The 13,658-nt window shown below is 48.6% G+C and overlaps 1 protein-coding gene across 1 annotated transcript in view; it reads left to right on the top strand.

The window, feature by feature from the left end:
- The first annotated feature begins 6,899 nt into the window (after positions 1 to 6,899).
- The window catches only part of CIB4 (calcium and integrin binding family member 4), a 31,553-nt gene continuing 24,794 nt past the window's right edge, over positions 6,900 to 13,658 (top strand). Inside the window, exon 1 of the mRNA XM_060273286.1 lies at positions 6,900 to 6,962. Coding sequence (XP_060129269.1) covers positions 6,900 to 6,962 — 63 coding nt within the window. The remainder of the gene's footprint in view (positions 6,963 to 13,658) is intronic.

Below are 13,658 nucleotides of genomic sequence, written 5' to 3'. Positions count from 1 at the left end.
TTCCAAGAAACAGCATGGAGCAATCTCTGTGTACCTGTACCTGTACTGTACCTGTACAGTAGGCAGATCTAAAAAAATGTAGTGCCTTCCATAGTTCTAGTTACAGGTAGGTAGCCGTGTTGGTCTGAGTCGAAGTAAAATAAAAAAATTCCTTCAGTAGCACCTTAAAGACCAACTAACATGGGCGTAGGCAGGGGGGGCAGGAGGGGGCAGCTGCCCCCCCTAGAAGCAAACAAATTAATGTATTTTACAGACCATAACCAGCACTTTTCCCCTCCAAAAACTGAAGTGGAAAGGGCTTTGCTTTAGCAAGAGCAGCTAAGTCTCCGCTTGCTGGGGGGGGGGGGACACACAGCAGTAACAAAAACACATCAAATAAATAAAGCAAAGTGGCTACCAGTAGTTAAGCAGTTAAGACAATGGAGCATATATCCCCAGGCAAGATTCGATAGCTGACCATTTCACCATATTGTTCTTAAGTGGGAGTTGTTAATGAGCATTCAGGAGCATTAAGAGTTCTATTGGCGATTTAATGAGGGTGCAGACTCAGAGGATTCAATTTGACTAAGGTGGCTCTGCAAGGCTAAAAAGAAGTGAATAAGAAAGGGGGGGGCTGTAGCTTTGACAGACACAGTGATGTTTATAAAAAGCATTGGTGTTCCAGTCTGCCCCTCCTCCTGCATCTGTATACTGTAAATCAGGGGTGGCCACCTCCCAAGAGACTCTGATCTACTCAGAGTTTAAAACTGGGGGTGATCTACCCCCTTTTGGGGGGTTCAGGTCAAAGCTGTTGAGTTTTTTTTAAAGGAAGGGAAGCCCTGTTTTTTTGGGTTTAGGACAAACTTGTTGAGGGAGGGAGGGAGGCCCATTTTTGTTTAGGGCTTCAGGTCATAGTTCAACTTTTTTGAGGGAGGAGGAAAATTTTGGGTGAGCTTTTTTTAGGGGGGCCAGTGACCTACCAGTGATCTACCACAGACATCCAGTGATCTACTGGTAGATCACAATCTACCTGTTGGACGTGCCTGCTGTAAATCAAGCAGAGAGAAAGCTGCTTACAAGGCTCCTGTACATGCAGAGTTCCAGCATCACAGCGTCACCCAGAGGCACCCACAAATATGAGTTATCCCTCTCTCTATTTCTTCCTTCCTTCCCTCCCTCTTCCATCCTTAATAAAATACGGGGGGGGCAGATAAGCCCCACATAGAAAGCCCATCAACATGGGGGGATGACTCTTTCAAATACTGTATTTACCAGTAATTGGGGGGGGGGAGAGGCACCTAGGCCTCTAGGAGTTGGCTGCTATGCCTAGGAGTAGGACAATTCAAGAAAGCAGAACGATGCATATGGTATGGTAATATATCAATAGAATCGTAGAATTGTAGTCGGAAGGGACCACAAGGGTCATCTAGTCCAACCCGCTGCAATGCAGGATTTTTTTCCTAAGGTGGGGCTTGAAACATGGTTGAAATATTATGCTGATATGCAGCAACGCCTCGGAGCCGTCGTGGCTGCGGCCATGCCTTGCCCCGCCCTCGCCCGCCTTTCCACCCCCTCTCGCCTGCCCGACCCTCCTGTCCTCTTGCTGCAGAGTTCCAGCATCACAGCGTCATCCATCGACACCCACAAATATGAGTTCTCTCTCTCTCTATTTCTTCCTTCCTTCTCTCCCTCTTCCATCCTTAATAAAATACGGGGGGGGCAGATAAGCCCCACATAGAAAGCCCATCAACATGGGGAGATGACTCTTTCAAATACGGTATTTACCAGTAATTGGGGGGGGGGGCACCTAGGCCTCTAGGAGTTGGATGCTATGCCTAGGAGTAGGACAATTCAAGAAAGCAGAATGATGCATATGCTATGGTAATATATCAATAGAATCATAGAATTGTAGTCGGAAGGGACCACAAGGGTCATCTAGTCCAACCCCCTGCAATGCAGGATTTTTTTCCTAAGGTGGGGCTTGAACCATGGTTGAAATATTATGCTGATATGCAGCAACGCCTCGGAGCCGTCGTGGCTGCGGCCGTGTCTTGCCTCGCCCTCGCCCGCCCTGCCACCCCCTCTCGCCTGCCCGACCCTCCCGTCATCTCCAGCCAAGCAGGGTAGCTGCCAACGCTACCAGCCCCAGAAGCACAAGGTGGCCGCTGCTGCCACCGCCACGATGTCATCAGGCCCGCTGGCCCTTTAGCCCCGCCCACTTTGTGGCCCCTCCCCTTCCGTGCCTTGGCCCCGCCCCTGAACGACCATGGCTTGCCCCCCCCCCCTAGTTTTGATCCTGGCTACTGGCTACACCCCTGCCAACTAAGTTTTTATTTTGGTATGAGCTTTCGTGTGCATGCACACTTCTTCAAATACACTTGAAACAGAAGTCAGTCCCTTATATATATACAGGTCTACAGGTTTACCACTCCCATCAGCCCATCACCCATTCCCACCCACCCCCACCACCCTCTGTATATATATAAGGGACTGACTTCTGTTTCAAGTGTATCTGAAGAAGTGTGCATGCACACGAAAGCTCATACCAAAATAAAAACTTAGTTGGTCTTTAAGGTGCTACTGAAGGAATTTTTTTATTTAAAAAAATGTAGTACAATCACCGACAACTGGGAAACACTGGCCTGGGAGCGCTCCAATTAGAGAACAGCCTTTACCAACGGTGCCATGGGCTTTGAAGACACTCGAACTCAGGACGAAAGGGAGAAATGCGCTAAGAGGAAGGCACGCTTGGCAAACACTCACCACGATCAACTCCCGCCCGGAAACCTATGAGGCAGTTGGGGATGTTTAGCATGCAGAAGAGAAGACTGGGAGGAGATATGGTAGCCACCTTCGAATATCTCAAGGGCTGTCCCATGGAAAAGGGCGCAGCTTTGTTTTCTCCTGCTCTGGTGGGTAGCACCTGAACCAATGGCTTCAAGTTACCAGAAAGGAGATTCCAAATAAACATCAGGAAGAACTTTCTGACAGTGGAGTGGACACCCTCAGAAGATATTGGACTTTCCTTCCTTGGAGGTTTTTAAAGCAGAGGTTGGGTGGCCATCTGTCCTGGGTGCTTCAGATGAGACTCCTGCGCTGCATTGCAGGGGGTTGGACTAGATGACTGGGCCCTTCCCACCCTCCAATTCTGTGCCTCCGTGGTCCTCCTGGATTCCATGCTGGGCGTGTGGTACTTTCATCCTGCAGGCTTCGCTTGCAAAGCAATCAAAACTAAGCAGTTTAAATGGCGCTCTGTTTGGGGGGTAATAGCATTAGAGTGTCTGGAGAGGAATTAGGGAAATAGCAAGTAGCTTTATTAAGGAGCTTAATTCAATTACCGAAGCAGCCAAGTTGCAAGCTCAGCCTCCGGTGGTGGCACCTCGGCAGCATCCTGAGCGAGGGTGGCAAGAGCAGGGGAGGGGCGGGGGGGGGGGGCTCCCTCACCCGACAGGAGCAGCATCCGTTGCATGCATGCAAAATGAGGGGGAGGAATCTGTGGGTTTCGGTGAGCGGCACACAGAGGTGCAAATGCAGAGGTGGCACAAGATATTTCTCTGCCTGAGGTGGAACACCCCAAGCCTGCCCCGCCTACAGGGATTAAACAATAGAGAACCATGAATTAAGGCTTCTTTGTTAATGGTACAGTGGTGCCTCGCTTAACGAATGCCCTGCTTAACGAAATTTCCGCTTAACGAAAGGATTTTTCGAGTGGAGCTTGCCTCGCTAGACGAATGTGTTTTACGAAAAATCCGTCTAGCGAATCGCGGTTTCCCATAGGAATGCATTGAAATTCAATTAATGCGTTCCTATGGGCAAAAAAAAATTCAAAAAAATTTCAATGCATTCCTATGGGATTCGCTAGATGAATTTTTCGCTATAAGAAAAGACCCGTGGAACGAATTAATTTCGTCTAGCGAGGCACCACTGTACCTCCACATTTGCAGCCCGAGGCAGGGTCATCTCACTTTGCATAATAGGAGGACTGGTCCTGATATTTTAATAATAATAATAATAAATAATAATAATAATAATAATAAATAATAATAATAACAATAAATAATAATAATAATAATAAATAATAAATAATAAATAATAATAATAATAATAATTAATACCCCACCCAACTGGCTGGGTTTGCCCAGCTGCTCTGGGCAGCTGCCAACAAAATATTAAAAACACGCTAAAACATCAAACATGAAGGGTTGCCTTCAGATGTCTTCTACAAGTCATGTACAGTGGTGCCTCGCAAGACGAATTTGATTCATTCCACGAGTCAATTCGTTTTGCGAAAAATCCGTCTTGCGAATCGCAGTTTCCCATAGGAATGCATTGAAATTTCTTTTTTTGCCCATAAAGGGACCCCTGACCATTAGGTCCAGTCGTGACCGACTCTGGGGTTGCGCGCTCATCTCGCATTATTGGCCGAGGGAGCCGGCGTATAGCTTCCAGGTCATGTGGCCAGCATGACAAAGCTGCTTCTGGCAAACCAGAGCAGCACACGGAAACGCCGTTTACCTTCCCACTGTAGCGGTTCCTATTTATCTACTTGCGTTTTGACGTGCTTTCCAACTGCTAGGTTGGCAGGAGCTGGGACCAAGCAACGGGAGCTCACCCCGTCACAGGGATTCGAACCGCCGACCTTCTGATCAGCAAGCCCTAGGCTCAGTGATTTAACCACAGTGCCACCTGGGTCCGGAACGCATTAATTAAAATTCAATGCATTCCTATGGGAAACCGCGATTCGCAAGACGAACTTTTCGCAAAACGAATTTGTCTTGCGAGTCACCATCAGATCGCAAAACGCATTCATCTTGCAAAAAATTCGTCTTGCGGGGCATTTGTCTTGCAAGGTACCACTGTAGTTGTTTATTTCCTTGACATCCATCCATATCTCTGTCTGTCTGTCTGTCTGTCTGTCTGTCTGTCTGTCTGTCTGTCTGTCTGTCTGTCATCATCTATCCATCCATCCAGCTAGCTAGCTCTCTCCCCTCCTCCATGTTATCCTCACAACAGCAATCTTGCAAGGTATCTTAGGCTGAGAGAGGCAATGACCAGCCTCAAGGTCACCTGGTGAGCCGCACGACTGAGCAGAGATTTGAACTTCTGGGTCTCTTCTGGGTCCCGGTATGCTGACACTCTAAGCAGCATGCTGCACTTCGACTCAACTGATGAATGGATTGCATTTCCATCCCACCTTTCCTCCAGCGATGTGGTGTTCAATACATAGTTCTCCTCCTGCCCATTTTATCCTCACAACAACCCTGTGAGGTAGGTTAGGCTGAGAGCGAGTGACTGGTCCCAAGGTCACCCACTGGGCTTCGTGGCCAAGTGGGGATTTGAACTCCTGGTTGCCCAGGTTATAGCCTGACACCAAAACCACTGCACCATACTAGCCCTCCAGTGACTTGGATTGGTTTAAACCTGTGGCCCAGCAGATGCGGCTCTCACAATCTGTGACCATTGGTCATGCTAGCTGGGGCTGGTGAGAGTTGGAGCCCAACAGCATCTGGAACCCAACAATAACTGGAGCTCAACAGCATCTGGAACCCAACAGCATCTGGAACCCAACAGCATCTGGAAGGCAACAGGATTCCTGTCCATCACTTGCCTTTACTGCCCCAAGCAGTAAATTTGGCTTCCAAAGGGCAATTTCCCCCTCTAAGCTCACTATAATCGATCTCTCTCCTTCCTTCCTTCCTTCCTTCCTTCCTTCCTTCCTTCCTTCCTTCCTTCCTTCCTTCCTTCCTTCCTTCCTTCCCAGGGGCGTAGCCAGGATCAAAATTAGGGGGGCAAGGGGCGGGGCCAAGGCACAGGAGGGGCGGGGCCACAATGGGGCAAGGAAAGCCATGGTCGTTCAGGGGCGAGGGGGCGCCAGGATCAGCTCGAAATTTGGCTGCTTCGACCCCCTCCTCCCCCTCCGCGACCGACAAGGGCGAGGGGGCATCAGGAGCAGGATCAGCCCGAAATCGGGCTGTTCCGATCCCCTCCTCCCCCTCCGTGATCGGCAGGGGTGAGGGGGCGCCAGGATCAGCCCGAAATCGGGCTGTTCCGATCCCCTCCTCCCCCTCCGTGATCGCCGGCTAGAAGGGACGCCTCCCTTCTCCCTGGCTGGCTGTGGGGCGGGTGGAGGGAAAGCCAGCCAAACGCTTTGTGCGGCTCTGGGGCTTTCCCTCCGCCCGCCCCACAGCCAGCCGGGGAGAAGGGACGGCTCCCTCCGTTTTTTAAAATATATATAATAATTTTTTATTAATTTTACATAATAAAGAAAAACATACAAAACATATTCCCCCTTCTTCTCTCCCTCCCTCCACGAGTCTCCTTCTGCCACAAGTCTCATGAAAGGTGAGCAGTCGAAGGTAGTCCATTTTATAGTTGAGTTTCTCCCCACCTCGCTCTTCCCCCCCCCGAACCCCCCCTGCCACCAGAGGCTCCAGGATGGGAAGGAAAGTGTCCACCCAGCTAATTTTTCCATAATTACATTAAAATCTAAAAAGGAAAAAGGAAAAGAAACAAAAGAGGAAAAAGAAAACAACGAAACAAGCAAACAAATGCCTCATATTTTGAATCTCTTAGCATTATCTTAATGACTTCCTCAAATCCCCTCTTCCTGATTTTCACAATTTCTAATAATAATCATGGCAGATTTCTTCATCCCAATTTCAATTCTTATTCTTAGAGCACACATTCCAATATCTATGCCTAATATCTGAACTTATCTCATTCACTTCTTAACATATTTCTCACTTTCCCCCTGTTGAAAGTGTTCACTTCCCCCTCCGGGCGGGGAGCAAGTGGAGGGCGGCTCCAGCAGGACGGAGACTCTGGCTGCAGCACAGGGCGGCATGGTGGAGGCGGCGCTGCCGGCGAGGCTCTGGAGGGCGGCGCTGCCGGCAGGGAAGAGGCTCCAGCCGTAGCGCGGCATGGCGGAGGTGGACAAGAGCGCTGCATCCAGCCTCTGCCTCTTCTTTGGCGCCCTCCAGAACGTGACGCCTTGGACGACTGCTTCGCCAGCCCTGCTTCTAGGGGGGCAGCTGCCCCCTCCTGCCCCCCGTCTATGCCCATGTTCCTTCCTTCCTTCCTTCCTTCCTTCCTTCCTTCCTTCCTTCCTTCCTTCCTTCCTTTCCCATCCATTTGTCTCCTCTTTCTTCCATCATGGAACCCAAGGCCTTGTCCACGTGGCTCCCAGAAAACGACTCATCCAAGCAGTGACCAGAGCCAGACCCTCCTCATCTTCAGGAAGGGGGCAGCGATTACGGTTCTATTCCTGCCTTGCAGGGGGTTGGACTGGATGACCCTCGGGGTTCCTTGCCACTCTACAACTCTGTGCTTCTAAGACCACACCCTGAGGAAATCAGGGCCTTTCAAGATGTGGCCAATCTGCCCCCCAAGGTCAGCTAGATCTTCATTTGTTTAGCAAACCATCCTGCAGACGAGCAGAAGTCCGAATGGGAGCCCCAGCCTTGAGTCTTCCAGCTGGCATGGCTGCCACAACCACGTGGCCCTCTCTGAGGACGACGACAAAGGCCCACACTTCCAGGAGAGTTTATTTTTAGACTGACTAATGTGGTTAAACTCTGAATTATCTATGAAGACCATATGTCTACTCAGCTGGAAAGCGACAGGTCAGGCCTCAAAAGACCACCCGGACCAGGACTGGTTTTTAAAAAGGGACTGAAGATTCCCTCCCCCCCCCTTACAAACACAGAGAGGCGGGAGGAGAGTTTCGTGGGTTTGTTTGTTTTTTCAAAAAGGAAGAGCCCATTTCGCAAGGCAAAGCCGTTTGGCAATGCATGTGTGACAGTTTGCAAGTGCCGTGGGGAATTATTCTGCTTTACTCTCCGTTTTCTTCCTGCGTGGAGATATTGGCAAAACAAGGCACCAACCTGGGATGGTGTAGAAAGATGAAAGCTTTTCAGTTTCACAAATCTTCCAATTGGGTGATAAACCCTCCGTAGCTAAAGCTGTGGTTGCAAAGGGGGAATTGGAAACAGGGCAGATTTTGGTAATACGGCACCCTGAGTGAGACAAAAAAAACCCCTTCCAATATGTCTTATTTCAACAATAATGCCTTTTGGTATAGTTCCTTTTTAAGTGGATCTTCTCAAAGTTATTACTGTATTATTATTGAGTCCGTTGGGTGCCTTGTGTGGGGGGAACCCCCCCCCCCACCTTAAATCTGGCGCAGATTGGAAGCCTTAGTGAAATATACTCGGAGTCGAGAGTGAATTTCATGCTCTTTATTCAGCTCATAATCATCAAGGAGAAGAAGAGAAGAATAATGCCCTTTTCCCAAAAGCATCTGCTTATATACATTATTTACACAATGGGCCTTGGCGTGATTGGCTACTTCAGGGCTACACCTGTGGGCCAATCAGGTTGTGGATTGACTTCTGCCAGCCGCCTGATTGGCTGCTCCTGCAGGCCAATCAGGTTGCGGATTCACTTCCACCTGGAGTTGGATTGGGTGGCTCCTGCGGACCAATCAGACTGCTGATTCTGAATCCTATTGTTCAAGGATTCAGCTCAGTACATAACACTTAGTCTGTGCACCACATTCTCTTTCTGCAAGCAGGCTTTGCATTCATTGCCTCTCTCATATTCATGCACCCACAAAATTCCCCATGAAGGGGCTGGGCACCCACAAATTTCAGTGCCAGGGCCATGCATGCTGCATTGCACCCACGTAGGGGCGAGCGAAGGCTAACTGACACCCGGGGCAGGGCAAACCGCCGGCTGCGCACATGTTGCGCCACTAAGTACGACGCATGTGTGGCATCGCTACATACAGCGCATGGGTGTGACACCACGCATGTGTTGTACATAGTGGTTTGCTGTTGCCGCCCTTGAACGCCGTATGGATGGCGGAGAGATCCTCTGCTGGTGGCTGCAGCTGCGAACGGAGGAGCCTCCACAGGCGGCTGCGGTGGCACAATGGCTGCTTGCGCCACCGCGCTGGGGGGCGGGACAAGCACCCTGTAGGGGGCCTTCTTGTCACACCTCCCTCAGTCATGGCACCCAGGGCGCACTGCTCCCCGCCCCCCTTGCGACACCACTGCACCCACAACCCCGGGGACCCATGGTTGTGGGGACAAGCTGGCACTCCTGGCCTCTCTCATCCTGTGGTTTCCAGCAACTGGTATTCAGAAGCACTGCTGCCTTCAACAGTGGGAAAGGGAATAATAATAATAATAATAATAATAATAATAATAATAATAAATTATTATTTCTACCCTGCCCATCTGGCTCAGTTTCCCAGCCACTCTGGGCAGCTTCCAACAAAAGATTAAAAATACAGAATGCTGACGTGTTCAGATCCTCAGTGTGAGAGCATCCTGTTGGACTAGATAACACACTGGCCTGATCCAGCAGGCTCCTCTGGATGTTGCGAGCTGGTGGGAAGGCAGTCTGGATGTTGCCCTGTGATCCCATTCAATCCTTGAGGTTCTTTACTCCAGGGGAGAGAGGAGGAGGTTGCAAGTTTCTTTGTAAGACCTTCTTCTTCTTTGGCGATCACTCATAGCCAACTAACATTGTCTTCCATGAACACGGTCTTAACAATGAGTCTGCAAGTGCCTGTGGAGGCCAATTCTGGATCCACACGTCCTTCCACAGAAGGGACATGGGTTTCCGGGCAGGAGTTGATCACAGTGTGGATTTGCCAAGCGTGCCTTCCTCTTAGCACGTTTCTCCCTTGTGTCCTGAGTTCGAGTGTCTTCAAAGCCCATGGCACCATTGGTAAAGGCTGTTCTCCAACTGGAGCGCTCGTATAAAAAATAACATGTTTATACTACTTTTAAAAAAAGATTTGCCTTGAGAGAGAGTCTTTAAACCTCTTTTGTTGACCACCAGCATTACGCTTTCCATTTTTAAGTTCGGAATAGAGTAGTTGCTTTGGAAGACGATCATCAGGCATCTGCAGAACATGACCAGTCCAACAAACTTGATGTTGAAGAATCCTTGCTTCAACACTGGTGATCTTTGCTTCTTCAAATACACTGGCATTAGTTTGCCAAGTGATGTGTAAATTTTTTCGGAGACACCATTGATGGAATCTTTTGAGGAGTTGGAGATGCGGTTTATAAGTGGTCCACGTTTCACAAGCATTCAGTAAGTCTGGTAGCACAATAGCTTTGCAAACAAGAATTCTGGTTTCCCTGCGAATGTCCCGGTCCTCAAACACTCTGCACTTCAATTGGGAGAAAGCTGTACTCGCAGAGCTCAGGCGATGCTGGATTTTGGCATCAGTGCCAGCCCCTGTGGAAAGATAACTGCCCAGGTAGGAGAAGTGATCTTTGTAAGACTCAGCTGGCCACTTGTGGGTCCTCATCAGCACCCCAAAAGAAAGAGCCAGGTTGCAAGAGCTACAGCTAAGGGATGGGCCTCTCCAAGTAGTCACCATGAAGTGTTACACTTATTAACAACAATACAAAAGAGGGGCCAGTACCACTCACTGATAATAATAATATTTATAACCCCAGCTTTTTCATAGAATCATAGAATCGTAGAGTTGGAAGAGACCACAAGGGCCATCCAGTCCAACCCCCTGCCAAGCAGGAAACACCATCAAAGCATTCTTGACATATGGCTGCCAAGCCTCTGCTTAAAGACCTCCAAAGAAGGAGACTCCACCACACTCCTTGGTAGCAAATTCCACTGCCGAACAGCTCTTACTGTCAGGAAGTTCTTTCTAATGTTTAGGTGGAATCTTCTTTCTTGTAGTTTGAATCCATGGTTCCGTGTCCGCTTCTCTGGAGCAGCAGAAAACAATCTTTCTCCCTCCTCTATATGACATCCTTTCATATATTTGAACATGGCTATCATATCACCCCTTAACCTTCTCTTCTCCAGGCTAAACATACCCAGCTCCCTAAGCCGTTCCTCATAAGGCATTGTTTCCAGGCCTTTGACCATTTTGGTTGCCCTCCTCTGGACACGTTCCAGCTTGTCAGTATCCTTCTTGAACTGTGGTGCCCAGAACTGGACACAGTACTCCAGGTGAGGTCTGACCAGAGCAGAATACAGTGGTACTATTACTATTACTATTAATTTCCCTTCATCAAAGACACAAAGTGGCTGACATCTAAAACAGAAACAGCTAAAGACATACCTGTTGATCATTTTTCAAAAAATTAAACAAACACACATTCTATGACAGCCTGCAGATCATTACAATGAAAACAGAGGAGAGATTCCCACAAGCCTCCAGCTCTCTGGAGCCAAGGGATGTCCCCATGCCCATTTTATGGGAAGAGTCTATTGGAACCTATGACAGAAGCAGGCCTGGGTCCCTGGTGCGCATTCTGTCACCAATGGTTACTGGGTCCCTCATTCCATTCTTCTCCCTGGGATTGACATTCCGGGCAGGAGAATGGGTCAGTGTTTTAGTCACTCCATGAAGAAAAAGGACCTGGAAGAATATCAGGTGAGCAGTGGGACAGACAACCCCCAGCCCCTCCTGTTGGTCATCGTCACTTGTCCCAGACAGATATCTTGTGTCGTCCGTGAAGCAAAAGAACACTCCTGCATTGTTATATTTGATCTGCTGTCATACATGGCTCCCTTCCTCTCCAGTTTATCCTCATAACGACCCTGTGAGGACAAGAGAGACAGCGACTGGCCCCATGAGCTTCCTGGTTGAATGGGGACTTGCACCCTGGTCTCCCAGGTCTCTAACCGCTAGGCCACACTGCTTATGCCAGCCACGATCCTGGCCAACAGCAAGGTATCGCACCCTAGGTCTGGCTGAAGGGAAACCACACTGACCTGGGATGAAGATGGCTGAAACAGGCAGGAGAGGTCCTGTCTGTAAGTGTGGGTCACATCCAGGCCTTTCAGCAACCTTCCCCAAGCTGGTGCCCTCCTGGCATTTCGGACCCACCACTCCCATCAGTGTGGCATAGAGGGTAGAGACTGTGATCGGATGGGAGTGTCTGGTGGTCCATAAATGTCCGGAAGGTACTGGTTTGGGGGCAGCTGACTGCCGCCCCCATGGCAACAGCAACATGAAGGTTTCCTTGCTTTCCTTGACACCTTGCAGAAGATGTGTGACTTTCCCCTCGCTCTTAAATAGAGTCCCTTCAAGTCCCTCCAAGCAAAATCTACAGATCTCAGAAGTATTGTGGATGCTTTAGTTGAGATTCCTGCATTGCAGGGGGTTGGACTAGATGATCCTTTAGGGATCCTTCCGACTCCACAGTTCCATGATTCTATTTTAACTCCCCTGAAAAATGTATGGGAGTATTGATCTCATGAAAGCCCCTAAATTAGTCTCACATTTGTTGGGGGAGGGGGAATGAGGCAGTTTCCACCAATTAATCACCTTAGCTGATTAGTCAGCTGCCTTAATTGGTTAATTCATTGCCTGCATGTAATTAAGCATGCAGGCTGTGAAAACTTCAATGTAGGCTCCCTTCTGAGATATTCAAGGAGGTGTGGAAGTGTGAATTGATGTATTGTCCAATAAACCAAAGCTATCACTCAGGGTTGGAAAGAAAGCACTGTTTAGTATTTCCTTGTTCAATCTTTAACACCAAAAACAGAACAAAACACCAGGACATAGCAGCTTTAAAAATATTAAAAGCAATTCCAAAATCCACAGCAGGGTAATGCAGTTGTTGTCATTTTGATTGATCCTAACCCAGGCCCATGACTCAACTCTGGAGTTTTAAACATTGCATTTTATCTCAGCTCTGCAACCATTGGGAATTTTTTTTTTTTACACTAGATATTCATGATTCTTGAATGAAGGAAGTTTGTGGCATTTGAGACTTTAGAGAAAAGGCGAGGAAGAAGGTGACATGGTAGAACTTCATAAAATTAGGCATGGCATGGAGGGAGTGGATAGCTAAAAAAATCTCCCATAACACCATAGCTGCCAAGTTATCCCTTATTTTAAGGGATTTTCCCTTATGCTGAATAGGCTTCCTCGCGAGAAAAGGGAAAACTTGGCAGCTATGCCATAACACTTGGAACTTCTATACACTCAATGAAGCTGAATGTTGGTAGATTCAGGACAGATGCAGCCGGACCTTGGATCCCAAACGCCTTGGTGCTTGGATGTTTTGGCTCCCAAATGCTGCAAACCTGGAAGTGAGTGTTCCAGTTTGTGGACATTCTTTGAAACCCAAAAGTCCGACGGGGCTTCCGCAGCTTCCGATTGGTCGTAGGAGCTTCCTACAGCCAATCAGAAGCCACGCTTTGGTTTCCAAACGTTTTGGAAGTTGATTCTGGAACGGATTCTGTTTGACTTCCGAGGTACGACTGTAAAAGGAAGGACTTATTCATGGCATGCAGAGTTAAACTATGGAACTGGCTGCCACTGGAGGCTGTGATGGCCGCCAACCTAGATGGTAATACTACTACTACTACTGAAGGGAGAGCTTTGCCAATTGTGTTATTGTGCTAAATCTGATCATATAGTTTGCATTGTATAATTCTGATTGTATGGCTTAGCCCCCCATATCCCTAAAATGCTTCTTAAAAGGCTTTCCTTTTTGCCTCTGCGTCTGTGCACCAAAGTGGGCCAAAGTGTAATACAGAATGCCCTGCTAAGCTATCAAGGCCGCATGACTGTCTTGTCTGATGCTAGCAGTCTGACGCAAAGCGCAGGCAAGATAGATAGGAATTCAAGCCCCCACTCAAGGCTGAGTGAGGATGCTACCGGCGTAGCATGAGTCAGC

The sequence above is a fragment of the Zootoca vivipara genome, chromosome 3, assembly GCF_963506605.1.
Source record: "Zootoca vivipara chromosome 3, rZooViv1.1, whole genome shotgun sequence".
NCBI lineage: Eukaryota > Metazoa > Chordata > Lepidosauria > Squamata > Lacertidae > Zootoca > Zootoca vivipara.
This window is presented reverse-complemented; position numbering and strand designations above follow the sequence as displayed.